Source organism: Stegodyphus dumicola, chromosome 10 (genome assembly GCF_044657685.1).
Source record: "Stegodyphus dumicola isolate Sdum_Otavi_A_Nest chromosome 10, ASM4465768v1".
Taxonomy (NCBI): domain Eukaryota; kingdom Metazoa; phylum Arthropoda; class Arachnida; order Araneae; family Eresidae; genus Stegodyphus; species Stegodyphus dumicola.
Genome location: NC_140777.1, coordinates 166,088,573 through 166,115,552, shown reverse-complemented (window position 1 = coordinate 166,115,552; position 26,980 = coordinate 166,088,573). Strand labels below are relative to the sequence as shown.

The 26,980-nt window shown below is 33.1% G+C and overlaps 1 protein-coding gene and 1 long non-coding RNA gene across 10 annotated transcripts in view; one reads left to right on the top strand and one right to left on the bottom strand.

The window, feature by feature from the left end:
* The window catches only part of LOC146995185 (uncharacterized), a 428,660-nt gene that overhangs the window by 203,095 nt on the left and 198,585 nt on the right, over window positions 1–26,980 (top strand). For 4 of the 8 annotated variants that reach the window (XM_085825830.1, XM_085825823.1, XM_085825831.1 and 1 more), the window contains exon 2: window positions 26,568–26,604. The exons of 1 other annotated variant lie outside the window; for it this stretch is intronic. In XM_085825830.1, the coding sequence (XP_085681956.1) occupies window positions 26,568–26,604 (37 nt within the window). Of the gene's footprint in view, window positions 1–18,379; window positions 18,978–26,567; window positions 26,605–26,980 lie in introns of those variants that run through there. 3 more of the 8 variants (XM_085825821.1, XM_085825824.1, XM_085825827.1) reach the window with 3 other exon arrangements.
* The window catches only part of LOC146995189 (uncharacterized), a 96,758-nt gene continuing 91,536 nt past the window's right edge, over window positions 21,759–26,980 (bottom strand). For both annotated transcript variants that reach the window (XR_015043612.1, XR_015043619.1), the window contains one exon: window positions 21,759–23,120. This is a non-coding gene — a long non-coding RNA (uncharacterized LOC146995189). The remainder of the gene's footprint in view (window positions 23,121–26,980) is intronic.

Below are 26,980 nucleotides of genomic sequence, written 5' to 3'. Positions count from 1 at the left end.
GAAGTTTTACGTTAACTATATCTTTTGCAACTGTTTTGGCAATGAGGTTATAGCTGATTTTTTCTATACCTTCTGGCTTATGACAGTGTATTGCAAAGCTTCCTTGAAGAAAGGTGTTTATTCTTTTGACGTTGATATTTAATGCTTGCAGTGGTATTATTTGCAGTGGTATATGATTTATTTGTTCTATTTTTCTTTTTCGGGTCTTGCTTCGTTTGGTCATTAAATCAATCGTTCTACAATCGTTATCCAGTTCTGGCTCTTTTCGCAGTTCATCCGGTTTCCTTTTTGGGTTTGACAGTTCTTTTCCGGTTCCAGTTTGTTTTTCAGATTTGTATTCTTTTCCGTTTTTGCTTCTTTTCCAGGTATTGCGTCTTTTCTGACTCTTCTATATTTTCCAGTTCTGGCATCTTTTCCGGCTCTTGCTTCGTTTCCTGTATTTGCATTTTTTCCAGTTTCTTCTTCTTTTTCAGTTCTTCTTTGTGTTTTATTTTTTGCATTTTTTCCAGTTTCTTCTTCTTTTTCAGTTCTTTGTTTTTTAGTTTTTGCATTTTTTCCAGTTTCTTCTGCCTTTTCAGTTCTTCTTTGTTTACTTGTTTTTGTATCTCTTCCAGTTGTTTCTGAATTTTTAGTTCTTCTTTCTTTTCTAGTTTTTGAATCCATTCCAGAGTTTGCTTCTTTTTCAGTTCTTGCTTCTTTTCTAGTTTCTGTTGCTTTTCCAGTTTTTGTTTGTTTTTCAGTTCTTCCTTCTTTTCCAGTTTTTGCTTCTTTTTCTGCTCTTGTTTCATTTTCAGTTCTTGCTTCTTTTCAAGTTTTTGCTTCTTTTCCTGCTCTTGATTCTTTTTCAGTTCTTGCTTATTTTCCAATTCTTGTATGTTTTCCAATTCTTGTATCTTTTCCGGTTCTTGCTTCTTTTCTCGTTTTTGTATCTTTTCCAGCTTTTGCTTCTTTTTCAGTTCTTGCTTCTTTTCTCGTTTTTGTGTCAATTCCAGTTTTTTCTTGTTTTTCAGTTCTTGCTTCTTTTCCAGTTTCTCCTTCTTTTCCTGTTCTTCCTTTTTATTCAGCTCTTGATTCTTTTTCAGCTCTTGCATCTTTTCCTGTTCTCGCTTCTTTTCTAGTTCTTTCTCGTTTTCCAGTTTTTGCTCCTTTTCATGATCACAAGGAGGGTTTTCCAATCTACAAAATAATCAGTATCTCTTTATTTCAGTAGTAAAAGAGTGAAAGTAATGCAACGAAAATCACGTTTAACATGTACAACACTTCCATATTTAGATACTATATAACACTTTTGGCTCAGTTTCATAGGGAAAAATCTAACCGTAGATTCATTGCCTGATAGAATGTTTTTCTACAAAGGGCGAATTTTTAGTTTTCGTTGTTAGGACCTAAAGCCAAGCAGAGAAATTAACTCTTTCGCATAAAGTCGCCCGAAGCGCCCGTGCATTCAGGCAACAGCAAACCGCCGCAACGCCTCGTTTATTTTCTACCTAGTTCTTTCCCCTCCACGTTAGTGTGTATGGCTCATTGGTTTCGCGAGTTGTTAAAAGACATGTCAATCATTCTTTTGAAGCAATAAAATAATAATAATATATAACTAAAAGAGAAATAAAAAATAAAGGAGAAGAAATAATAAAGGAAAGGAGAAAAACGAAAAATAAAAATAATAAAAACAATAATATAAATTAAAAAAGGGAGAAAAACGGAAAGTAAAAAGGAGAAAAACGGAAAGCTATTGACGCTCGCAGGTGCAAACCGGCCCTAAGGTGAAACTGCACACAATGGATGAAACCGGAGGGGGAAAGGAAAACTATTCCAAGACAAATTCGTAAACACGGGCGTTTTCGATGTTTATTGAAAACAGATTCGGTCGTCCCTCGATGCGAAAGAGTTAAAGCATTTGGCATGATTTGTATGCAATAAGCGACCACCATGAATCTCACGTAGAGCGTAATAAGTTGCAAAGTTTTAGTGCCTTACTTTTCCTTACTTAATTTTTACATAAGTTGTAATATAAATAATAGTACTAATAAACAGGTGGCTTAAAAGCAGAGGGAAAGAATGGCGAAAATTGCAAAATAGGAAGAAAAAATTAAACTGAAATGAAAAATGAAACAACTACAAACAAAGGATGGAAAAAGCATTTTAGAAGATATACAAGTAACGTACTTTCTGAATCAGCAAAATCTGTATTTAAACGAGTATAAGTTTGAAAGCTTTGGATTCATTTACATTTTTGAATCAATTACTATTTCTTACGCATGCCAGATATATTAAATTTCTTCAATTTTTGTATAATTTACTTACGTATTTTGTATTTTAACCTTTTCTTATTATTATCCCAGTAGAGGTAACCTGACACCTCATTAAATTATCTCCGAGTTTCCTCATTTAAGTCATCTTCCTGTCAGATCAATCTCTTTGCATCGCTGGTTGCAAAGGTTTCAAATTTTTTCTCGTTATTCCAAATTCGGAATATATTGCTGGTCTATTTCGTGGTACAGCAGAGGAGCACTAGGAGTTTTGCCACCATTCGTTTTCAATTGAAAATTTTATTCTCATTCTTCAGTTGCATTCTTAAAGTTTTAATTATTTATACAGGAAGAATGAAAGAAATCAAACAAAGCAAAATAAATTACGAAAAGATATATCTGTTTTCTCCTATATTTATTGTTCCCTGTAATTTCTTTTGTCTGTTCCATTAAATTTATTGAAGGAAAATTTGCGAAGTCTTACAAAATGTATTTCCTAAATCCTAAGCGAATTAAGCCTTTCTGAGCGTTTCGGCTACACTTTAATGGCTTTTAAAATGTAATGTTAGAATATTGACAGCTGCCTATACTGAAATATTTTCTATAGTCCTCGAAAAAAGAAGAATTAAAGTTCCAGGAGGTTATACAATGAAGGACACACATTTCTTATTTGAAGGGCAAGAGAAAAAAAAAGATATTTTCGGATGGGGATATGTAGCATTTTAAACACTATGTTTGTAAATTTCATGATATAGTAGTAACACTTGAGTCATAGGTAATTATGCACATATATGAGAGAGACGACGACGACGAAAAATGAAATGGCAAAACATGACCGAAAACACTTTCCTGGTCGGTACAAACAACACGAAACACAAGAAAGAACGGACACCAGTTATGCTTAGCACAAGAGAAATTAAAAAATAGGAACAAAATTAGACACTTATGGACCTGAATGAAATTCTTCGAAATTACGACCTGAACCCTGATGCAGGTATCACATCTCTCGCACATCGAACATAAGATGTTCTGGAAAATACCGTGCACCCCTAGGACTTTCCCAGCAGCTGACAGGATATGTGCCACAAGTTCCTGTTGGAGTTCTAACGGGGGTTTCGTGCACTAATGTTTTGACGTACCCTAGAGAAAGTGATAATGCAAGTGAGGGCTCGTGATCTTGCTGAACAATGCACTGGACTACCCCTACCAAACCCATGTCTAGGATACTTCCCGAAGGAACTATCGAATACTTTTTTTGATGACGATCCAATGTTTTTGTTCTTATTTCTTAGTTTCCGCCGCGCTAAGAATAACAAACAAATATCTTTACACTGTACGTACCCTATTTTTCTTGTGTTGTCTCTCGTCACTATGGCGCCTGAAAGCGTTTCCGACAATGCATTGCAATAAACGATTATATGTATATATATATATATATATATATATATATATATATGCCATTAGTAGATGTTGAATGTCGACATTTACCGGTGTAAGTCAGAAATAAGAGTATTTGAAAATATTTCGGACATACAACAAGCGACTATGTGAATGTTGACATTCACCGGTGAAAGTCGACATTCTCCAGATTTCGGTGTTTCACCGTAACATATATACGATAAACGTATATATATATATAGATATATATATATATATGTGTGTGTGTGTGTGTGAATTAATGTTAGGAATTCTGATCGCACATGTTGATCTATGATACAGAGCAAATTTGAAAGATGAATAAGATAAAATATTCAGATTTATTTCAATTCACATTTGCGGCCCCAGTTCATTTGAAATTCCAAACTTACCTATTTCTAGAATATTTATATTTCTCATATTGTTGGAATAGGAATAAAGTAGGACGACGCCGTGTCAGCGGTGACAGAGATAGAAAAAATGTGCATAGTTCGACAATATTGTGGTTTAGTAAGAGAAATATTTGATTCAGGAAATTTTATATTCCCACTTAGCTAAGTCATCATCTTTATGTAAAAATCATGTGATGGGGATATATATATCTACATAAACATATATTTTAATTAATTAATTTTTATTTTTTAATTTGCTATTAATTCAAAATCATTTAATATTACATATTAAAAACAATAATTGCAATGAAAAGTTAGAATCTCGAAATTTTTATTATGTTTGATGAGTACATTGTCAAAACTCGAGCTAAATAATATCATAAATCTCTGTAAATCTAGAAATATATAGTCTAACAGAAAGAATGTGAGGAGAACAATTTATATTAGATTTGTTCCGAATAGAGTATGGGATGGATTTCAGTGTTTATTTAATTTGTTTTACATATATATATATATATATGCATATTATTTATAAACATAAAGTCTTTTTTGTCTTTGTTACTCTAATTATATCAAGTATTTGACATTTACTTCTCATTCACAAATTTTACAAACTGGCCGTATAAACACGTGTATTTTGTATATTAGCTTTCTGTTTAGATATTTCATTAGTTAATGCAATAAAGTTTCCTTATAATCAAAAGGTATTACAATAAATATGAATTCTTCACAATGTAATTTTCCATTTTAAACATTTATAATCTATTTTTGTAATGAAGGAATGAAAAAAACTTTAAGCATTATAAATCTGAAAACGTATTATTTTCCAGACCAGCGTTTTTGTCAAAAAATTATTAAAGGTATAATTAAACTGGACCTGAAACATTATGTTTTGTTTTATTATTTTTTCCGAAAAGACTTACGTCTCCGACACGTATTGCAATCTTAAACATTGGGGATCCAATTCTTCTAGTAGTTGATCGCTGTAGTATATTCCTGCTTCTCCTTCTTCTTCTTCAAATACACGTCGATAATTATTTGCGCTGAAATATTTTTATTTCATTAAATATATATGTTCATATGTTTGAATTAATTAATTTAATAAATGATTACTTATACGTTTTTTGTCAAAAGTAGTAAGTTACAGTTTGCGAACATTTTTACAGATTGTCAAAGATTTCTAAACGCTCAATGTTCCACGAAGAAAATATCTTTACTTATTCAAAATCTTTTAAAAACAATAAATATGGAAATGAATATTCCTCTTATTAGCCTAAATTCCATTATGAGGATATACAGGTATAAAAGGAAATAAAGTTGCTGGGACCAGCAGCTCAAGATGCTATATTATAAGGTCTGATTGACATCTATCATCTCAAATCAAACCTTGCAATGAGGGAAATAATTTCCAAACACGTTTTAATAAAATAACAAACAGGATGGGACGAGGCAGATACAAGAAGATTGCTCGACGGTTACCTCCCGCAAGTATCCCTATAAAGAATAAATTTTTTCTCCAATTAGATTGGCAACAAGTCATGGAAAGTTCCCATTTTATTTCCAGAGATTCTTAAGAAGCACGTAAAATGCGAGCGCGAAAAACCTGCAAATCTAGCAACATTTAAGCTTTATAAATGGCACACTTCCTATTCCTTCATATGTATACTTTCCTTTCCTTCATATGTATTGCAATTTATCATATGATCATTATTTACAGCAATGATTCTTAAATGTCTTCGACCTAAGGCTCCTAATGATGCCGAGGAAAACTTGCGCAACTGTGACAAAAAGAATATTTAAAAATACAATAAAAGCTTGAAAGGTAATAAAAATGCCTGAATTTAATTTCCTTTTCTTTAAATGAAGCTTAATGTTTTTAAAGGAAATTGAATATTGTAAACAGGAATCAACAATATAAATATCTGTGGATTTTTGCCTCTTTGTTTTTTTCTTCGTAACATTATATCTCCGGAACGGGGAGTTTGAGTTTGGAAGGAGGTATCCCCGGATTTCAAAACTTCTTGGTTAAACTTTCCGACTATTGTTATCTTCCTACGACTATCACTCGAGATATTATATAAAATTTCGGAAAACGGTAATTTTTCGTATTTATTTTTCCAAGTGGCCGAAGTCTAGCGCACTGGACATCAAAATGCTTTACTTGGAAAAATGTTGGCCCTTCTCACTTTCAAATCGTACAGTTTGTTTAAGAGATATTTTTAAGTTAAAAAAAATATGAAATAAATAGTATTGCCAAACGTGAAACTTATTGTTATTATTATTTACGGTTATATTCTGAAGTTGAAGAAAGCACGTGATTCCATATAACGTCATTGTATGTCGAAAATCTTTCGTTAATATCAGTATTTTAAATGAATAGCTGCTTTTGGCAACTTTTATGTTTCACCTTTGGATACGTGACACGATATGCTATCGCTACGTTAATTCCTTTATTGAGATTTTGAAAATTTGTTATATTGAAATAAATTTAAATCATAACCTCCAATGTATTACCTGAAGTGTCAAAGGTCTTTGTTTCCTGAGTTGGCAAGAAAAATGTATTTACGAATCGCTGGTTGCTTGGAAAGAATGAATACATTTTCTTCATAATGAAATGTTTCTATGCATTTTATGCTATTCTAAATTTATTTATAAATATTTAATTTCTTTTATTGTATACTTACTTTCTGAGTAGAAGTTTAAACATCTGTAGATATTTAACGTATTTTAGATGCAATGTTACTTTACTACAGTTAAATAATTTTTTTTTTCCAATTTACTAAAATGTCTGAACGCAAGAAGAGAGCACAAATGGTACAGCGAGCTACAGAAAAATGAAGTAAAAAACACTAGGAGACTCAACAGGCAAGTACAATAAAATTTGCGAGCTTCAAAAATGAATGAAGACACAACTAGAAACTCAGCAGGCAAGCATAGTGACAAGACAGCTTACGCATTCAAGAAACTGAAGAAGAAACGAATAGGAGTTCCAGGAGACAAGCAGCAACTCAAGAAACTTCGCGTGCTCAAACTGTATCAGAAACTAGTAGAAAACACAAAAGACATTCAGAAAACCAAGAAACACTGCGTGCTCCGGAAAGGGAAGCAGAAGGGAAACGGAGGCCCATTAGGCAAGTGGAACGTCAACAGACCATGCGCGATGAATAGAAGAAGTAGCAAGTAAACGAAGGATACAAGACTCTCCGCGTCAGCGTCAGATTCGACAGGAAATAACAGAACAGCTCAAGAACCTATATAAACAACTCAAGACGCTGCAGTTTACGGACAATTTTTGTTCGAAGTGGCAGAGCGTATACGAGGGAACAAGCTTCTCATGAACGCATCAAGACATACACGTAGTACTCTTCACAATGCAGGAAGTTTACTTTGAGCAACACACTGTATACATAGAGCTCGTAGACATATATAGTAAATATTTTGCTTTGGCAACAGCCCTCTAGTAAAATGTATGAAGTTTATATTAGCATCTCACAATACCTGAACGAAATTTTTCTATTTACTTCTTCATTTACAATTTTCTGAAATTTTTTATCAGTAATCCTGTCTATATAATATAGATATCAAAATCAGAAAAATTTAATTAATTATCTTTAAATGTAATTAAGTAATGAATACTTCGCCCCTGTTCATACCGAAACAACATGATGTAATTGTAGATAGCTAGAAAGTGAATGTATTCAGCAGGCTGTGCAGCAAGCGACATCTATAAATGGTGATAACACAATAATGTTATATAATGTTATATACTGGCAGAGTTTTAAATTAAGAACATATACATCAGTGTTTTAATAATAAGAATTTTGCATCAAATTGCAAAACAAATATCTTAACTTCTGTCTTTTCATGCATAAGAGTTCAGCATTCGGAAAATTATATTTTCGTAAATGGTTTAGCAAAAATAACGAAAATTATTGCCCTGAGAAATGGATAAGCTTGGTATGAATCCGAATTACGCCAAGACTACCCGTCAATGGTTGTTTTGAACACGCCCTTAATGAATATATATAACCCTTAACAAACGTAAAGTCAGTGAATCTACTATCCGAGTGTGTCTTTATATCTTGAGTATTTAAGAAATGCATTTATCTATCTGGATAAAGCTAACGCTATTGCCTGAATAACAACGTTTATTTAACATTTGATATAACCAATTTCATATACATCTTGAAATAAAACATAAATTTCTTAATAAGATACTAAAAATTGCAGAAAAAATACAAAAATAATGGAATTTCTAATAACACTACAAGTAACATACCGAGGAATAAATTGCGCAGCAAAACTGATGCAATCTACAATATGTATACCAAAAAATTTATGTACCGCAATAGAAATGCAATAGAATGAGAAATGAAACTATCATGAGATTTATAATGAAATATTCACCATAAACTATTGATATATGTTAATAAATATATACTTTTAATACTATTCATTTAAATATGCTGAAACTTTCATAATATTCATTACTTACGAACGCTTTTTCATCCATCGAAGCATAGCACAAGCCATTCTCAATTCAGTGCTGGTGCACGTCAATAAAATAAGGATAAATCCAAATTTTTACAAAAAATCAATCGCCTTGACTCGTTTCTCAGAAAACGTATGTCTACAAATGCAGTATTAATATATCACATCAATATAATTCGGGATCATAAAATCTCCAAACAACGCATTAAACGCAAAAAATCGCATTAAGACAGAATGAAGAATTTTCACTCTTACAATGGCTTTTACAACAATATACAATAGAATCTAATTTCTAAACTAAGTGTTCATTGTTACACCATATTTCATTTTTTGGGGAATCTTTCATGGTTGTTCAGTAATTCTAACTGTTTACTTGTTTAAATAGAATTATGATTTCATATATATGCACAGACTTATATATGTATATATTAATACGTATCTGTAGTAACATACATCCTATTATTATATGTAGGCGTATAATTCTAAATTAATTATACTAGTCAACAGAATTTATATATTGATAGCATCAGACTTTTAAAATTATTTATTACTCTCTGCTTGCTAACGATTAGATAATTACGTACAGTGGTACCTCGACATACGTGTTTAATTCGTTTCGTAACCTTGCTCGTATGTCAAATTGCTCGTATCTCAAAGCAATTTTCCACATTGAAATTAATCGAAATGCCATTAATCCGTTCCAGATCCCAAAACACGACCTCAGTTGTTTGTTAAGTGTTTTTAAATAAGAATCAAAAACAAGAAGAAACATTTATTTATAAATAACAAATACATATTCTATAAAAACATAATTAAAAGAAAAAGTAAAGTGCCTACGGAAGAGCTTAATTTTTGTCACTGGTCTTCGCTTTTTTCGTCATGATCTGCTTATTTCCACCCGCAGATCGTTTAAAAAAACTTTCCAAGGAAGTTTGTTTCTTCCTCCGTGTCAAGGATGCACGACTAGTTGCAACGTTTTCGCGGTGATGTTTATCCACGAACTCTACAACTTTCTCCCACATTCCCAAGACCTGTTTTATATCTCTTGTAGGGATAACCTTGTCCACCTCTAGCTCCTCTTCAAAACTAATTTTTCGTTAACCCAACGTATGCTGCTGCAAATACAGATCGTGTAACTAATCGGTTGTCAGCTCCTGAGACTGTTGTTCGACGAGTTCGTTCACATCTCTCCCATCCACCTCCAGACTCATGGATTTTCCCAGAGAAACAAGCTCCTCTACCTATGCGACTTTGGGTTCCAATCCTTCGAAGGCCCTTTCAGCAACAGCCTCAGGCCACAGCTTCTTCCGTGCAGAGGTTAAGGTCCTCGTTGTAACACCCAGCCAGGCCTGATCAATAATTCCTAGGCATATGACGATCTTAAAGTGGCCTTTCCAGAACTCTCGAAGGGTAAGGTTTGTGTTCTCCGTCACCTCAAAGCAGCCCCAAAAAATGTGCTTGGTGTACAATTTCTTAAAATTAGAAATCACCTGCTGATCCATCGTCTGCAGGATAGGAGTGGTGTTGGGTGGTAGGTAGGGAACTTTTATATACTTGAACTATTAGAGTAAATCAACTTCGTGATTTGGTGGGTGAGTAGGGGCATTGTCGAGGAAGAGAAGGGCTTGCATGGGTAGGTTGTTTTTCTGTGGGTATTTTTTAACAGAAGGGCCAAACACCAGGTTTATCCACTCCGCAAAGAATTTCCTGGTGACCCACGCCTTCGGATTTGTCCTCCACATAACTGGCAGATTTTCTTTTGAAATATTATATGACTTAAAGACTCTGGGATTTTCCGAATGGTATACTAGCAGAGGCTTGATTTTACAGTCGCCAATCTCATTGGCGCAAATTGCTAGAGTTAATCTATCCTTCATGGGTTTGAGACCTGGCATCGTCTTCTCCTCTGCCGTTATGTAAGTTCTATTCGCCATCCTTTTCCAGAAAAGCACTGTCTCGTCACAGTTGAAGACTTGCTGGGGGGATGTATCCTTTGGCTAGTATCAGTTCGGAAAACATTTTGATGTAAACCTCAGCTGCCTCACCATGTCTGACGACGGAGTGAATGCCGGTCCTTTTCCTAAAGATGTCAAGCCAGCCCTACTGGATTTAAACAAGTCTTCCGATTCCTCATTTTTAGAAGTGTGTGGGATCTTCTTTAGCAAATAACCGTAAATTGCTCGTGCCTTCTCACATATGATGCTTTATGTTAAGGTTCGTCCTTGAAGCTGCTTCTCTCTCACCCACCCCATCAGTAGTTTCTCCATCTATTCACGGAGAGAGGTCCAGAGTTTAGACATTATTTTATCGGCCTTAGATGGCGTTATACCCTTTATCAACTCCTTTTGTTTAAGCACAGTACATATCATTGATGTGCTACGACCGTACATCATCGCCAAGTCAATTACTTGCACTCCTTGCTCATGGTTTTGTATGATTTCACGCTGTAATTCAATAGCCATCATCTTCTTTTTTGTACCCATGGTTGTAAAAATAAATATGATAATGTTTTCTAAATGTACAAAAAGCAAAAAGCGCCAACCCAGCTTATCAAATATGCTTCCAAAACGAGGGAAACAAGCACACAGACTGAGATCTTGTCTGAGGTGGGAGAAACTGTTAGACGCTGCATCTAAATATAAATAACCATCGTCTTCACTGCCGAAACCCTCTAAACTATTCTATAAATCACTATCAAAAAAGTTATTACGTATAACAAAATTACCATGAAATAAGCAATATCCCTTAATTCAAATATTAATGATCCTAATAAATAAATTAACCAACTTCCCTTTGCAAAATCTTAAGAACTCAAATGGTATAAAGGAGGTTAAGAACTTTGTTTCCAAAAAAATCACTCAAAACTTTTCAGTATCTTAAAATCAGTGAAATGAGCAACAAAGAACACAAAAGAATACAAAAAAAAAAAAAAAAAAAAAAAAAAATTCTGGAAAGCAAAGTATAATTAATGATAATGCAAAGTATAATTAATGATATCCCTTGTAATGTTGCGCGCTTCCTACCTGCACGCAACAATAGTGGTGACTGCAAAGAACTGGAAAGTAGACAAATTCTTGAGAAGGGTTTAAATCCCTTTTCATTCAACTTTAGAAATTACAAATGCGTGCTCTTGACGCTCGCAAACTACGCCGACCCGGAGGTAAAATAAAAATAAGAAACTAAAAAAAGAATAATAACAAGTGACTAGCTACGAGGCTATCTAAACGTAACTAACCTCACCGCGTTCTGAGATACCGCTGATAATTCAGCAAACTTCTGAATATTACGTTGAAAAATTAACAATCTGCCGAGGCAAGCACACAGGCCTAAACGCGTGGTTCTTCAATTTCTAACTAGCAACCTCCACGCTCGTGCAGCAAGAAAGCACACTTTCGAACTCGTTTCCCTTCTATTTAGCTCAGATTACTTCCGCTGACAATTCGAATCCTTTGCGCGTTCTACTAGAATTTACATACTCTGGCATTGGCAATTCCAGGGGAAAGTAAGGTTTAACAGAAAAGATAGTTTAAACTTAAAATAAATGTTAGTTAAAATAAATATAAACCCTACATTTGCCGCTGCCAGAATTTGGTAAACTTGGAAGCAGGTCCTAGAAACGACCTGTTGGAAAGTTTCCACAATTCTGATCTAAATTTTAAGAGCCTCGTTGACATAAAAAAAAAATCTGTTATCTCATAAAAGGTAGAACAAATTTCTGTAGATACTTATTTAATTCTCTCTTCTTACAGCAACCTTTCCTGGACTTCAGCAATCAATCTGTTCTCTTCCTTCCAGTATCTGGAAGGAATAAGTATCAGTATCTTTCTAAATACATTATAATTTATACTTTCTTGACACTGAATAAGTTTTTGTTTTTGAACGATTTATTTTCCTTAGTTACTGCTTAATGCACATACATTCAAGTATTCAAACATGAATTTAACTTTACCCTGGCTCTCCACCATGTGTGGTGTCAAACGAGAATATTCGTGTTTTAGTATTGCAACACTTCTCCTAACCACAATGATTTGTTAGAATTCAACGACCAAATAGACACACCTTACTCGACATTCTACAACTCGATGAGCTACTTTAACATTCTTAAAATTCAAGTCTAGGTGGAGAACCCTGCAAAGCACATTCATTCTAACTTCCCTCTCATTTATCCTTAGACATGCAGGTTTTCGCTCTAAAGCATGATTTTATCTACAGTTTAATACTTAAATTTGAATTCATTGCTATTGAGCCTTTACTTTTAGCATTTAAAGTTTTATGCTTCTAGACTAAATTCTACTTTTACATAACTTTCAAGCATTTACGTATCTTTACAAAATTCTAATAAATATGATTTTTACAATTTACCATAAAATGAATAAGAGAAAAATAAATTTTTACTTTACTCATTCTTCGCCAAGCTGGAGGCACTGAAACTAAAGTAGTTATTAATACAAGAATACGAAGTTATTTTTATCTTCGGCCAAATTTTGGCTTTAAAATAACGGAATTAGTCTTTCGACCAACAGAAACTACTTGTTCCTAGATTTTATACTTAAAGAAAATAATACTTTTGCCTTAGCTAAATAAAGAAAAGAAAACTAAATCTCAACCGAGACACATTGACTTCCGTCAAAACATAGAACTTTGTATTTACGCATAACAAAAGAAAAAAATGTTATAGAAGATTATTAACTTATCTTTGATTTTTCGATGATTGTAACTCCGACATCCTCTTCTGGCAGAACTGCTCCCACGTTATAGATTTCATCGACGTCAGTCGTCTCCTTAGGGTCCTTCGAGTGTCGTCCACGTTGCTTCTTCTTTTTTGCCCTGAGCATGCTGGCCTCTTGGAGTGGTAGTCGTCGGGTTGCTGTCTTTTCCGTTCTGCCCCTGGACGGCTGGTCTTGGCGTCCTCCCGTCTGGAATCGTGCTTGGATTTCTTCTGTTGGTGGTGGTCTTTTCGTTCCTCCTGCTGTGTTTTTGTTCTCGGGAACGGCGGCCTTGTTTGCACCTGACTCTCTGGCCCTGGAAGCGTTCTACTCGATGTAGAATTTCTACTGCGATACGTTGTAAGTAGCATTTTCCTCTTTACCAAAGTGTCTTTACGCGGCGGCTTTGCTTTCTTGTATTTCTTAAATGCTGGAGTCTGACGTTTTCATTTCTTCTTTTCGGTACCGCCGCATGACTTATAGAAGGGCTAGGTTTCTCTTCAGTTCTCTGCTTCTTGGGTTGTGGAACGGGTGACGTTACTTCTGGACCTTCTACTTCATTTACGCTTGAGTCCTGCAAGAAACTTTCAAGGATTTCAAAATCATTTTGATTATAATATTTTTCACCTGGTCGGGACTTGCTTTACAGATTTCCCCTCTCTCGTTCTTAAGGTACAATACGACTCCCTTGATTTCCTGAATTACATATGGGCCTTCAAATTTTGGAGCTAACTTTGCAGTAAAATTATCTGGGGCACTTGATAAAGAAAATTTCCGCTTCAACACTTTATCTCCAACTTTAAAATCTGCTTCACGGCGTTTTCTATCATAGTATAACTTTTGCCTATTTCTTGCCGTATCCGATCTTTTAACCGCCTGGTCAATAAGTGTTTGCACATCTTTCTGTTTAAATTCTTGCTCTCTTTGTTGTACAAAGAATAATTTATCTAATGGCGAAATTAACTTTCGTCCTAAAAATAATTCTGCTGGGGTTTTCCCGTAGTATTGTGATTTGCCGTTTAGTTGCCTTGAACTAAAAAGCATCAGCTTTGTATAATAAACTTTATTCTTATTCTAAAACATAAAATTCTTTAAGAGAAATATTGCCTGCAGCGCAGTGCGGCTAAGAACGCTATTCTACTGAAACATAAACATGAACAACTGTTGCAATTCACACAAACTTTATAGTAAAATAAAGCACGTTGCCAGTAACAAGATTATTGCAAAAATCATAACATAAAATTAAGCAGTGAGGAAATAAAATATACAAAAAAAAAAGAAAAGCAAATATTAAATATGCATCCAACATTAACTCCCACCCTTGCCATTGCATTAACATAGATCATTCCCGATGCAATGGCAACGGTAAAAGTTTTACTACGGGTATTTAAAAATAACCATTAACAGTTTTCACTGTAACAACTCTAATATTGCCATTAATTGATTATTAGATGACAATTTATATCTGTGACAAACAATACATTTATGGATAAAGGACTGAATAAGTTTCTTACCATTTACAATCCAATAGCTTTGCTTTAAAATGTTAGCTAGTAAACTGGGCCCTGCATGCATATAAGTTACATGATATTGTTTAACAAGCAACAAAGCAATCCTGTGTTGACCTGGTATAATTATGGGATGCTTAGCATTGAATGACAAGTCAGAATTTTGCAGCCTACCTCCCACCCGTAAAACACCATCATCATCTAGAAAAGGAAAAAGTGAACTTAAAACACTTTTAGGACTTAAAGATGAATTATTTTTGAGATCCTTTATATCTTTATGGAAGTGCACAAACTGGATCCATTTAATGATCAACTTCATAGCTGCTTGCCTTTCATTAGATGAAGGTACTACTGCAGGACTTTTTAACCTATTATCTTCAGAACCAAAGACCCGTTCTTTGCACCTAGAAATAAATCTTAAACAAAAAGAAATTACATTAACTATTTTAGATAAAGAAGAACAGTTCTGAAATAAATTGTCCAGAGTGTCATTAGTCAAATAAGCTGTTGTACAAAAAAATGATTTTGTCCTTTGTTCAGTTAAGACAGTTGCATCGCTGTTAGTCTCATTACTGACAGAACATTGTAGAGGCCACTTTGAACTGTCGAACGCTAAGAATGATGGCCCATGCCACCATAGGGATATGTTCGGTAGAACTTTAGGATCGATTCCTCTAGAAGGAAGATCGGCAGGATTCTGTTTCGACGAAATATAGCTCCACTGTTGATAGGGAACAGCATCTAATATTTCTGAAGTCCTGTTTGCCACAAAAAGCTTCCATTTTAGAGGATGAGCTGCTAACCAACAGAGAACAACCTTAGAGTCAGTCCAAGCGTGAAAGGAAATTTCAGTGGTGGAGAAGGCTTTACGAACAGCTTTGATTAATCTGGCACTTAGGAGTTCCAGTCTAGGTATGGACACTTGTTTAATGGGAGCAACTTTGGTTTTAGCAACCACCAAATTGACTTCATTTCTGTCGTGAGATGTTGGTTGAACACAGTAGATAACAGCAGCGTAAGCAGATTCTGACGCGTCACAAAAACCATGCAGATAGATGTGGTTAGACGTAGTTTGAAGCCACCTCGAAATTTTAACATTTTTGAGAGCCTTAAGATCTTTTTGAAGTCGCTGCAACTTCTCTTCCCATTCTTTAGGCAGTGGGGCATCCCAGTCAAGTTTTAAAAACCACAATTGCTGATAAAACATTTTCAACTTGACTGTACATGGTGATAGCAAGCCAAGAGGATCAAAGATTTTAGAAGATTGAGAAATGAACCTTCTTTTAGTAATTTCAGTCCCAAAATCCATAGAAATGTTAAATAAAAATACTTCTTCTGTAGAGTTCCAAAACAGCCCTAAAGCCTTGGCACATTCATCTGAGTGAACTTCCAGGTCATCTTCTTCATGATTATCAATGGATAAATTTTCGAGAAGCTTTGAGCAGTTTGACCTCCATTTCCTTAAATTAAATCCATGTTTCTGTAATAGCTGTGAAAGCTTAGAGCATAGGTCAACTGCTTCCTCTAAACTGTTTGCTCCAGATAAACAATCATCTACAAAGTAATCATTTTTAAGAACGGAGGATACATGAGGATGATCCTGTTCTGCATCCAAAGCAATTTGCCACAAACAGCGTGTTGCTAAAAATGGTGCAGATGCAGTGCCATAACTAACTGTACATAATTTATATGTCTGCATTTTTGAATTAATAGATTCTCTCCAAACAATTCTTTGTAAATGTTGATCCTCATTATCTACTAAAATCTGGCGGTACATTTTTTCTATGTCAGCAGAAAAAGCTATTTTATGTATACAAAAGTTGAGCAATATTGAAAATATATCTCGTTGTAGTGTTGCACCTACCTCTAAAACAGAGTTCAAAGAAACTGAATTTTTAGGTTTACATGAACCGTCAAATACTACACGAAGTTTAGTGGTAGAGCTACTTGGTTTAACAACAGCATGATGCGGTAGATAATATACTTGCTTATTTTCTTCATTCTCAACAACTGGAACCATATGATTTAAAGTTTCGTATTCTTGCATGAACTCCTATTATTGCCTACCAAGTTCTTTATCTAAATCAAATTTTCTTTCCATGGATAGAAGACGAGAAATAGCCAAAGGTTTGGAGTCGCCTAACTCTTCAGCATTACTGAAAACGGGCAGTCGGACAACAAATCTGCCATTTCCGTTTACTCGATAATTTTCTTTAAAATGCTTCTCACAAAACTCTTCTTCAATCGTTGATTTCTGATTTTGGAACGTTAATTCTTCCAACTCCCAAAAACGCTTAAGTGTTGCATCGACGTTATCCTCAATATGTAAACTAATGCGATTAACACTAATGGGATGCGGAGTATTGCCTTCTGTTTTAATTCTGCCTGATACAACCCAACCAAAAATAGTATTTTGCGCAATTACATTTTTATAGCCAAAAATCTGCCCTGGCTGAAGCAGAGAAAAGAAATAGTCAGCTCCAATTATCATGTCTATTTGTTTGGGCGTACTGAAATTTGGATCTGCAAGATTAATTGAATTCAAATAATCAAGGTCCTTGCTATCAATCTTTACTGAAGGCAAATGCGAAGTTAATTTTTTAAGAATATATGCTTGTATTAAAACACCATTTTTTTTCAACTCAGATTTGGGAAACAATTTTACATTTACATAACCACGAGTCAAAGCTGCTTCAGAATCACCAAGTCCCTTTACGCAAATACGGGCATTTTGTCTGCGTATATTTAATTGTCGAATAAATGGTACTTTTCCGTTTCGCCGGCGCAAATCTCGCCAAGCAGACTTTATTGGCGACAACAGACAGTATACACATAAAAAATATTAAAAAAATCTTAGTTCTAAGAATTCATTTTTTGAAGGCATAAACATTTTAATATCGCTTAAAACTTTATAAAAAGCCGATAAATAAAGACAATAAATTTGTAAAAAGACATTAATTTAAGAATTTACTATGCTTTCATGGTTCAAAATCCTAATTCGCCGGTTTATATCACGTGACCCCAAGCTATCTCATCTCACGTAAACTACTCTACAAAAATCTAATGCTCTCAGTAATTATCTACATTAATTTCAAGTTAAATCTTAATTTGGAACACAAGTTTAAATGCAAGAAATATTTCAATTCGTACGAATAGCTTACTTAGAAATTATGTAAAACTGCAGTGCTTTACTTCGCTAATGTATCCTTATTAGAATTGATGAATTTAACCCTTGACTTTACCTTTTCTATATTTTCGGCTTCGGGTAAGAGCTGTGATTGCATCCTAATTGACTTAACTACTGAAAATGGCCTTAGACATAAAACTGAACTATCTGATAAAAATTCTATGTAATTATATGCCAGTATTGAAAAAACCAATCAATCTGATAAGAAAAAGCTGCAACTTGTTTTGAAAATGAGGCGTAAAAGGTTACCAGCGAGAATATTCCTTTTGGCATCGATTGTACCATTATTGGCGACTTTATCGCTTGCGCCGGCAAAACGGAAAAGTACCAAAAATTGTTTAGGCATCACTACATGAGTCATTACTGAAGTTTTCATGTTTTGATAAACATGCGGTGATGAAAGGAAAGTATAATAAATAATGATTCCCAAGGTTGGCGTCAGATCAATGATGTATCTATGTGGAATGTTTCAGTTTGAGATGTGTACCATAAAGCGGATACGCAGGAATGAAACCAAGTTACTGATCCTGATCGTACACATTTATGCTAAAAGGTTTGTTTCTTCAATAACAATGTATTTCATTTAGTGTCAAAGTGAAATTAAGAATTGGCACACTCCAGATGTTTTATTATGCTCGGAGGGGGGTGGAATCAAATGTGCATGCGTAAAACCTAGGAGAAAAATGTTGTTGGTGGTTTTGAGGTCCGGATTTTAGATCATTTCGGATAATGGACGTCTGGATTTCAGACTTTGTACTGAATTTCTTATTTATTTTGATTAATATAGCAATTGGATTATATGGATGATCTTTAACTTTGTTAGAGATTTCTTGCTGGTAACTTTATGCTTTCTTGACTACTGTTATTATAATGACTTTTGAAATTGCTTGTTTTCATGAATGTGTTTGATTGATTTAGAAATTCTGAATTTTCATCCACAGAGAACCCGTTGGCGCCGTTGCTGTTTTACTCGCCAAGTTCACCTATGGTTGATGGGCGTTGGTTATGAGATATTAAAACACATGGAAGTAAGCCGCGTAAACATGATATTTAAAGAATATAATCAAAGTAATTAAAGAATAAGTAACATAAATTCACGTTAGCAGAGAAAACAATATATTAAGCATATGAAAGTGAAAATTCAAAATTAACTGGTTAAACACGATGCACGAAAATAAATTTGTATTTAATTCAAGTTAGCACAGAAAACAATATGTAAAGCTTAATGGAAGTAGAAAAATCATGTAATATTGAGCTTTGTAATAATGACCCTTTTTCTTGGCAATTTCTTGGGAAAATTGAGATCTGTCTTTGAATATCTTTCAGTATTATAAAATTCCAAAATATTTATGTTTTTAACAGTGCAGTTTCTAAAGAAATTGTGAATTTACGATTAATATCTTCATTGCATAATTTTAAAGTACTTCCAAAACTACGATTGAAAATCCATTATGATCGCATAAATGAAATGAATAGATATTCTCATTTAAATAGAAACTTAATTGCAACTGATTACATAAAAGTTTTTTTAGTAATAAATTATATTCTGCTCTGACTTATTTTTTTAAATTTTATGTATATGTTCATGTATTGCACGAAAAAACCAACATATTAACTTTACATTTGGCATATCGATTTTTATTAAGACTTGCTTTTTTGCATGTAACCAGGGTTCATAGCGGTCCTTATAAGTGCTTATAAGTCCTTATATTTGAAAATAAAATATAAAGGCCCTTATAGGTGCTTACTTTTTCTTTAAAGCCCTTATTTTTTTGTTTTTAGTGCTTATTTTTTGCTTTTAGTGCTTTTTTTTTAATGAACGCGCTATTTTCCCCCTACCAAAGCCGAAACTAAATAAACAACTTTTCTTAATATTGAATGTCAGGTGGTGAATCATACTCCCGGAAATAGCTTTTCCCCCTTTCTCTGCATTAACATAACCTTTGGTGCGCACAAAGAGTACAGACAGGTGCCCGTCGTTATATTGGTCAAAGAATTGCGAAAGCAGTAGAAAATTTCGGTACATTCGGCATTCTTTTCCTCTCACCCAAATACTATACACGTTTAAATTTCTATCCAGATCTTAATAATTTGCATTCTCGTTCCGCTTGGTCAGTTCATATTTGTGTTTATTATGATCATTATGCTTATATTATGAGTATATGTATGAATGTTTATAATAACAGTTGCAGTAACTGCTGAAGTATAGTAAACTTCCAAAAATGGTTGTATTTTAACACAGCGTTTTAGGAATAATACTCGGAATGGCTTAAATAAAGGGAAAGTAATCGAATAGTCAAAATAATTTAATTTTTTTTGGCCAATACATTATATAGTGCGAAGATTGGGAGGTTCTCCCCTTTCTCCGCAAAATCTCAAATATTGAAACTGTTACAAGTTCGCTGCAAAACAAGCAACGGACTTTTTTTTTTTTTTTTTTTTTTTGTCACTTTTCAATCTGGATTGAATAGGACTAAAAGTTCTGTGGTCTACCAACCCAAGCGAAGAATGATTCTATTGCGGAAATTTAACGCCGTCTGTTGAAAATTAGAATGAAAAACACCCCAGTTACTCATATTTAGTTCTTTATTCTCCCAATTTCAGCAGTTGTTGATTCCGATTGCGTAATATCACGTAGGGAAGAATTATGGCACACGTATTGTGCAATAACGTTTGCGATATTTCGCAGAGATAATTAATTAATTAATTTTGATGTTCTGTTTGAGATTTGTTTATGAACACTTAAAAGAGTTTTACTGTGCTTGCTAAGCAGAATATTTTTCAGTTCCATTGGTTTATTTTTATATGATTCACATATCAAAATGTCAAAAGCATTTATTTAGCGGAAAAATCTAAAAAGTGGCTACAGTCAACCCCCCCCCCTCCGCTCCTCTTTTTCAAGTTACGCTCAACTGTCCGAATATTCGCCAGTTTCCAAGTATGCGGCTTAGTTAAGCTTTTACTGTTAAAGGATGACTGCATGAAGCAAATTTCTGTCTTCTGATTTCAGAAATGTTCCTCTTTTTTACTTAAATTACTTTGCTTGCAATATCTGTTAAGAGAAAACTGATATACAATGAAAATTTAGAAAATATTCAGAATTTAGATTTAAATTATTTAAATATTAATATGAGTGGAAAAATAAATTGTATTTATTATTAGGTTCCAAGCAAATACAATAAATATGCCTTATTATTATTTATTTTCTCTATTTTGAACTGAAATTTCATCATTAAATCTTGTAATATAGTTTAGTTCTGCATAGTTTTTTTTCTTTTCTCTCATTGTAAACTAGTTCTGTAAATTGAACTGTTATTTAAAATTTAAAGGGAAAAAAAAAGTAATTATTTTCCATGGTTGAGGTAATGCTTATTCTCTCTTAATAAATACTGCATTTCTCATATTTTAAATTACAAGTCTAATTAAGGTTATGCAGTTGTGTATAATGTCATTAGACAGGTGCTTATTTTTTTTCTTAAAATGTGCTTGAAAAGTGCTTATTTTTTTAACTAAAATGTGGCTATGAACCCTGTGTAACTCATAACGAGAACCAAGGAATATATCATTTTTTGTGCACTGCTTTGCAACTGATATACAGCTCATCAGCAGCTAAACAGTAAAGTGACTGAACTCTGGTAGTTTAGTTAGCCAAGCTAATGGGCAAGTTGTATGATTGTTTTCATGGTATTCCCAATATGTAACGTGGATTCAAACCAGTGTCCTTCAGAAAGACCTCTTTGAAGGCATCTTTTCTTTTAGGCAGATATCTCTCCCATGCTTTTCCATAATTTAAACAAACCCAAATGATGTATGCTGCTAAAAATTTTATTTAAAGTCCATATTTAATAACATTACAAAAATTGCAAATATGGTCCAAGTTAGATCATTTTTAAATGCATATATTTATTTTAATTACACTAATTGTATATATTTATTATATGAATATTTTAAATGTCCATTTTATCATTAATTATTATTAATATATTTATGGACAACATTTCTTTTTTGATTGTTCTGTCCAATGTATCCTTGATTTTAATTTCACATTTAAATTTTCACACCATAATTTTATAAGTCTTCTGAAATTTAGTCACAATTTCACTCAATTTAACCGCGTAGTTCACAAATGCAGCATAAAAACTATGTTAATATCAGTCACCAAGGATGTATGGATTAGGTTTTTCATGCATAACCATGAGTTTTTGAGTATCCATAAAACTATTCTGTCATTTTAGAGAATCAATAATACTTTTTATTTCAGTTTAATCATCTCTTTGTGTGTCACACCTGAAATCTTCTCAAATGTTATTGTTTTGTTTATTTCATGCTTATGACTGCATAAGAAGACTTAAGTGAAACAAATGTGTCACAAGCAGTGACACTGAGATGTTATTTCACATATAACTGAGAAGTACAGCACTAATTAGCACTGTAATTGTTAAAGAAAGTATCCTGGCTTGTAAAAAGCTTCGTTGCATGTAATGTGAACTTAATAACTTTATCATTTTAAAATTAAGAAGGGTTTGTGTGTACTTAATTCAATATACAAAGCATGTGAGAGCTAGCTGAAAAAGGCATGCTTTTGTGAATATTTTCTAGGGTAAATAGGCTCATGGAAAACCACGAAAATGTCACAAAATTCACAAAACACATACGAAAAAAATAACCTGCACAACCAGCTCGTTTTTCAGGATTTGAGCCGAGATTGAACTACCACTATTCAGCCTTCTTAACCACTCGTAGGACTAAATATGTAATATGTAATATCATGTAATCAAAAGTTAACTATGTGTTGTGTAACAGGATTGCTTTCTCAAGTATCGAGGTAGGAAATACTTAATCTATTCTTTTTTTTAAGTGTTTGGTCATGGTATTATTCATTACATGTACTTTCCATAATTCATATAGAATATTAATATTTCTACTACAAGTGTCTTTTTTAAATTTTTAAGTGTTTTGCTTGTTGATATTCTCAAAATTGTATCTGATAATTAGTATAATAGGTATAAATACAGTAGACATATATAATCGATCAGGAGTGGCTAAACTTTATGTCAGTGAGAACCACAACTGCATATTTACATCATAGGTGAAGTAGGTTTCAGACAGCAAGAAATGTCGATTCCAAACAATCATTCAGTGACAGTCTTAGTTCAATAAGAGCCATGTGCCTGTAATAAATTAATGAATGCATGACTTTTAATACATCCATTTTACATAAACAGTTTTCAATGTTATTTTTATCAATTTACTTGTAAACAGTTTAAAGCATTTTATGTTGAAACAACTGCCTGTCTTTCATAGTATATTTGACAGTGCCAATAATTTTCAGTATTGAAATTCTATTCAGTAGCATTGTTAATAAAACTTTTGAAGAGTCATTTGCACTTGGATTCATTACACAAGTAGTGGTTTGCTAATTTTGATGACTTTGAGTATCCATAAAACTATTCTGTCATTTTAGAGAATCAATAATACTTTTTATTTCAGTTTAATCATCTCTTTGTGTGTCACACCTGAAATCTTCTCAAATGTTATTGTTGGAAAAGCATTAACAATATATTATCTGGTTAAAGTTTTAAGCCATAAATATTGTTTTTCTCATAATTTTAGATGACCATACCAATAATAAAAACATTACTTAATTAATTATTTAAAATGCATATTTTGGCAGGTGATGAAGTCAAAATATTTTATCGGTTGGAAACCTCATGATTCTGTGTGCTTAACGCTACGTTAACAGCCATGTTACCAATTATCATTAACCCCTCTCCCGCCATATTTTCTTCCACAAACTAGCATCTGTCACCGAAAACTTCCTTTATTATATGAAAATATTTCTATCTATTTGTTAAAAGTTCATAAATAATAACGTGAAAATACAAAAAAAATAATAATAAATAAGTGAAGAATAATTTAAATTGGCAAATGCGAACAATGACGGTGATAATTCAACAAAATGAACGTTAGAGGAATGGTTGCAACCTTCTTACAAGCGAATAGGTTGAATCTGCCGGATTACCAGGTTTGAACTATTATCGCCAAAGTTGGCGATGTTTACATTTGCCGGGTTCTTTGCGGAAGTGTTCCGAAATTCTAATTAGATGTAAACAAATTTCATTTAATAATAATTAAATGCCGTGTAAAGGTTCAAACTTATTTTTTTTTTAACTAATACTTAAAAGATCTAACATTGTGGTTCTCAACCTATTTTGCCCTATTCCACCCCTTTCACCATTGCTAGAAGATCATTCCCATCATGCCCTTCCTTTTCAGTACTTGAAAAATGCATATATATATTTATTTAGATTGCTTTTGAACTTACTTTATAAATTAAACCAAAAAAAGTACAGAAAATGTTGGTATATACCAGGATTCGAATAAAAATAGTTTTTTATATTTATAAACCACAGCTGCCAACTCTGCTTTTTCTTCTGGTCTCCTGGTAGATCACCAAATCTCGATAAACTTGTCTCAGTTGCAACAAACAGGGCGAAAAGAATGACCGGGGTAAGAAACGTTTTTGTTATTATTTTGAAAGGAAAAATCAGTGACAAGATCTTACTTACCATTGTATCATTCATCAAGAAGCGCTTTGTGCTCGACATTTCCAGAAGAAATTTGCAAAGTTATGGAATTCATAATTATATTATTGTTAACCTCATTATTACTACAGCTTTTAATCATCGCCAGTTTAAAGAATTTTTAGTTGAAATGGAGAGCGAGTACTCAGATCTTCTGCTGAATAATAAAGTGCGTTGGTTATCAAGAGGAAATGTTTTGAAATGTTTTGCATCCTTATTAACAGAAGTTAAAGCATTACTCCTTGAAATGAGTGTTTATAATCCAGAACTAATGAATGATCAGTAGATCCAAAAATTTTATTTTATGGTAGACGTTACATCTCATCTAAATCAGCTTAATCAAAAAACTATAGGGAAGAGGTGTGTGTGTGATTATGGCAAAGCCTCGAGGGCTATCTGCCTAAGAGGAGGGATGCCTTCGTGGAGGACTTTCTAAGGGAAACTGGCTCGTTTTTAACACGTTACACATGGGGAAAACCACGAAAACGCCCATGCAGCCAGCCCGTTCGCGGGATTCGAACCTCCTATAGGGAAGAGGAAACACAATTTTTCTGATGTTGGAAGAAGTTATTTCATTTGAAAGCAAATTATCTCTTTCTGCTCAAGATTTTTGAAACAGAAACTTTGGTTCACTTTCCAAGCCTGTTGAAACATTCTCAAGAAAATAGATCTAATATTGACATTTGCCATTTCAAAACAACAGTTTTATGACAGAAGTTTTTCTCAGCGGTTTCAGGAATTCTGAATCAGCAAAGCAACATTAGCCTTTGTTAAAAAACCTCTTAATACTAGTGCAACGGAATTGCATTTCTCTGTTTAATATTCACATTGGCAACTCTGAAATCAATTGCTGAATTTAAAAAAAAAAAAAATTATGAAACTTGAAATTTGAACATTTTAAGTGCTGATGTAGAAACATTGGAGAAAAATAAATGTGTGCTTAGTTCACAGCACAAGTAATCTGGAGAAGGAAAACATGTGGAATAATATTATTCCCGACTCATGTAATCAGCTTAAAAAACTAACGTTTGATGTTTTTCTTATTCGAGTCTACATATTCATACGATCAATAATTTTCAAGCATGAACTTTTTGTCAAGAGTAAATAGAGAAGTCATCTTATTCATGAAAACTTGTAATAAGGCTTAAAATGAAAAACAACATACAAAATGCAAACTTTTCAAGAAGATGCAAGGCCATTGTTTACATTAGTGTTTTGTTAGTCATTATTGCGATTCAAGTTTTTCAATATATTGCAATTCTCTTTTATCAATAAAATAGTATCGTTATTAAGTATAATATCAAGTTTTATTCGACATATATATATAGTTTAACTAAGACTTAAAAACTGAAATATTGAGTTAATTTTAGGGAGTGTTGTGGAGCGAAAAAAGATGTAGTGTTGAGAAAGGTATAAGATGGTTTGGACATATGCAGAGAATGAATGGAAGAAGATACTTGAAAAGAGAATACAAGTATTAATAAATACAGTGCTGAACTGTTGATAATTGACTCTGTTGACTAATGAGTTTGCCTTCACTGGCCAAAGGGATATAAAACTGAACTGAGAGCAAATTGTGTGCCATCTCAAACCTTTTCTGCTGCATGTACTATGCCCTAAAAGGCTGAATTGTTATTATGCCCAACAGTGTTATGTTGTTATATGTAAAGATTTTAAACAATTATTTTTTTGTAACTGTTTCTGAAATTATTAACTTAGTGTTTTATGTTCAGTTTCAGCAGTTTTCTTAGTGTTGATTAAAGAGTTACTGTTTATTACATTTGCTATTCCTTATTACTGCACTAAAGGCTATGATTCTGTATACATTAATTAGCAGCATGTTTAAATTCTTAGTTAAAGGTCTTCAATTTAGTTTCATAATTATTTATTGTATACCTTCTTCATATTCATCTTAAATTTCAGAAGAAATTTACTTCCCAGTTTAGTCCTTTGAAGCAACTTATATGTAAATATTGTATAGCATATTCTGTTATGTACTGACTATTGAAATGCATTTTTATTTCTTTTTTGCAGGACATTTTGCAGTTTGAAGTCTCTATGTACTACTGAGGTAAAAAAATTCTTTTATATCTAATCTGAAAATGAAATATTTTTTCATAGGCAATAAATTCAGTTCTTGACAACTGCATTCTAAATTAGAATTTTAAGCACATGTGAGAAAACAGGAAAGTGCTTTCCAGTATTTAATTTTAAAAAAAGTTGAATTTTTATTTTCAGAAATCATCTTAAATTTATTTAATAAAGATCATTGCAAATGATTCCAAAATTTTTGGTGCATGTTTTACTTGTCCCCAGAACTTTCTGAGTTGTCCTGCTGTGGATAATTTCTACATAACCACTGAATTTCTGTGATTCTGATTAATTCAGGCTCCTAAGAACTTGATGTTTGTGTCATTATTTGATTTTTAGGAAAGTGATTATTCTAA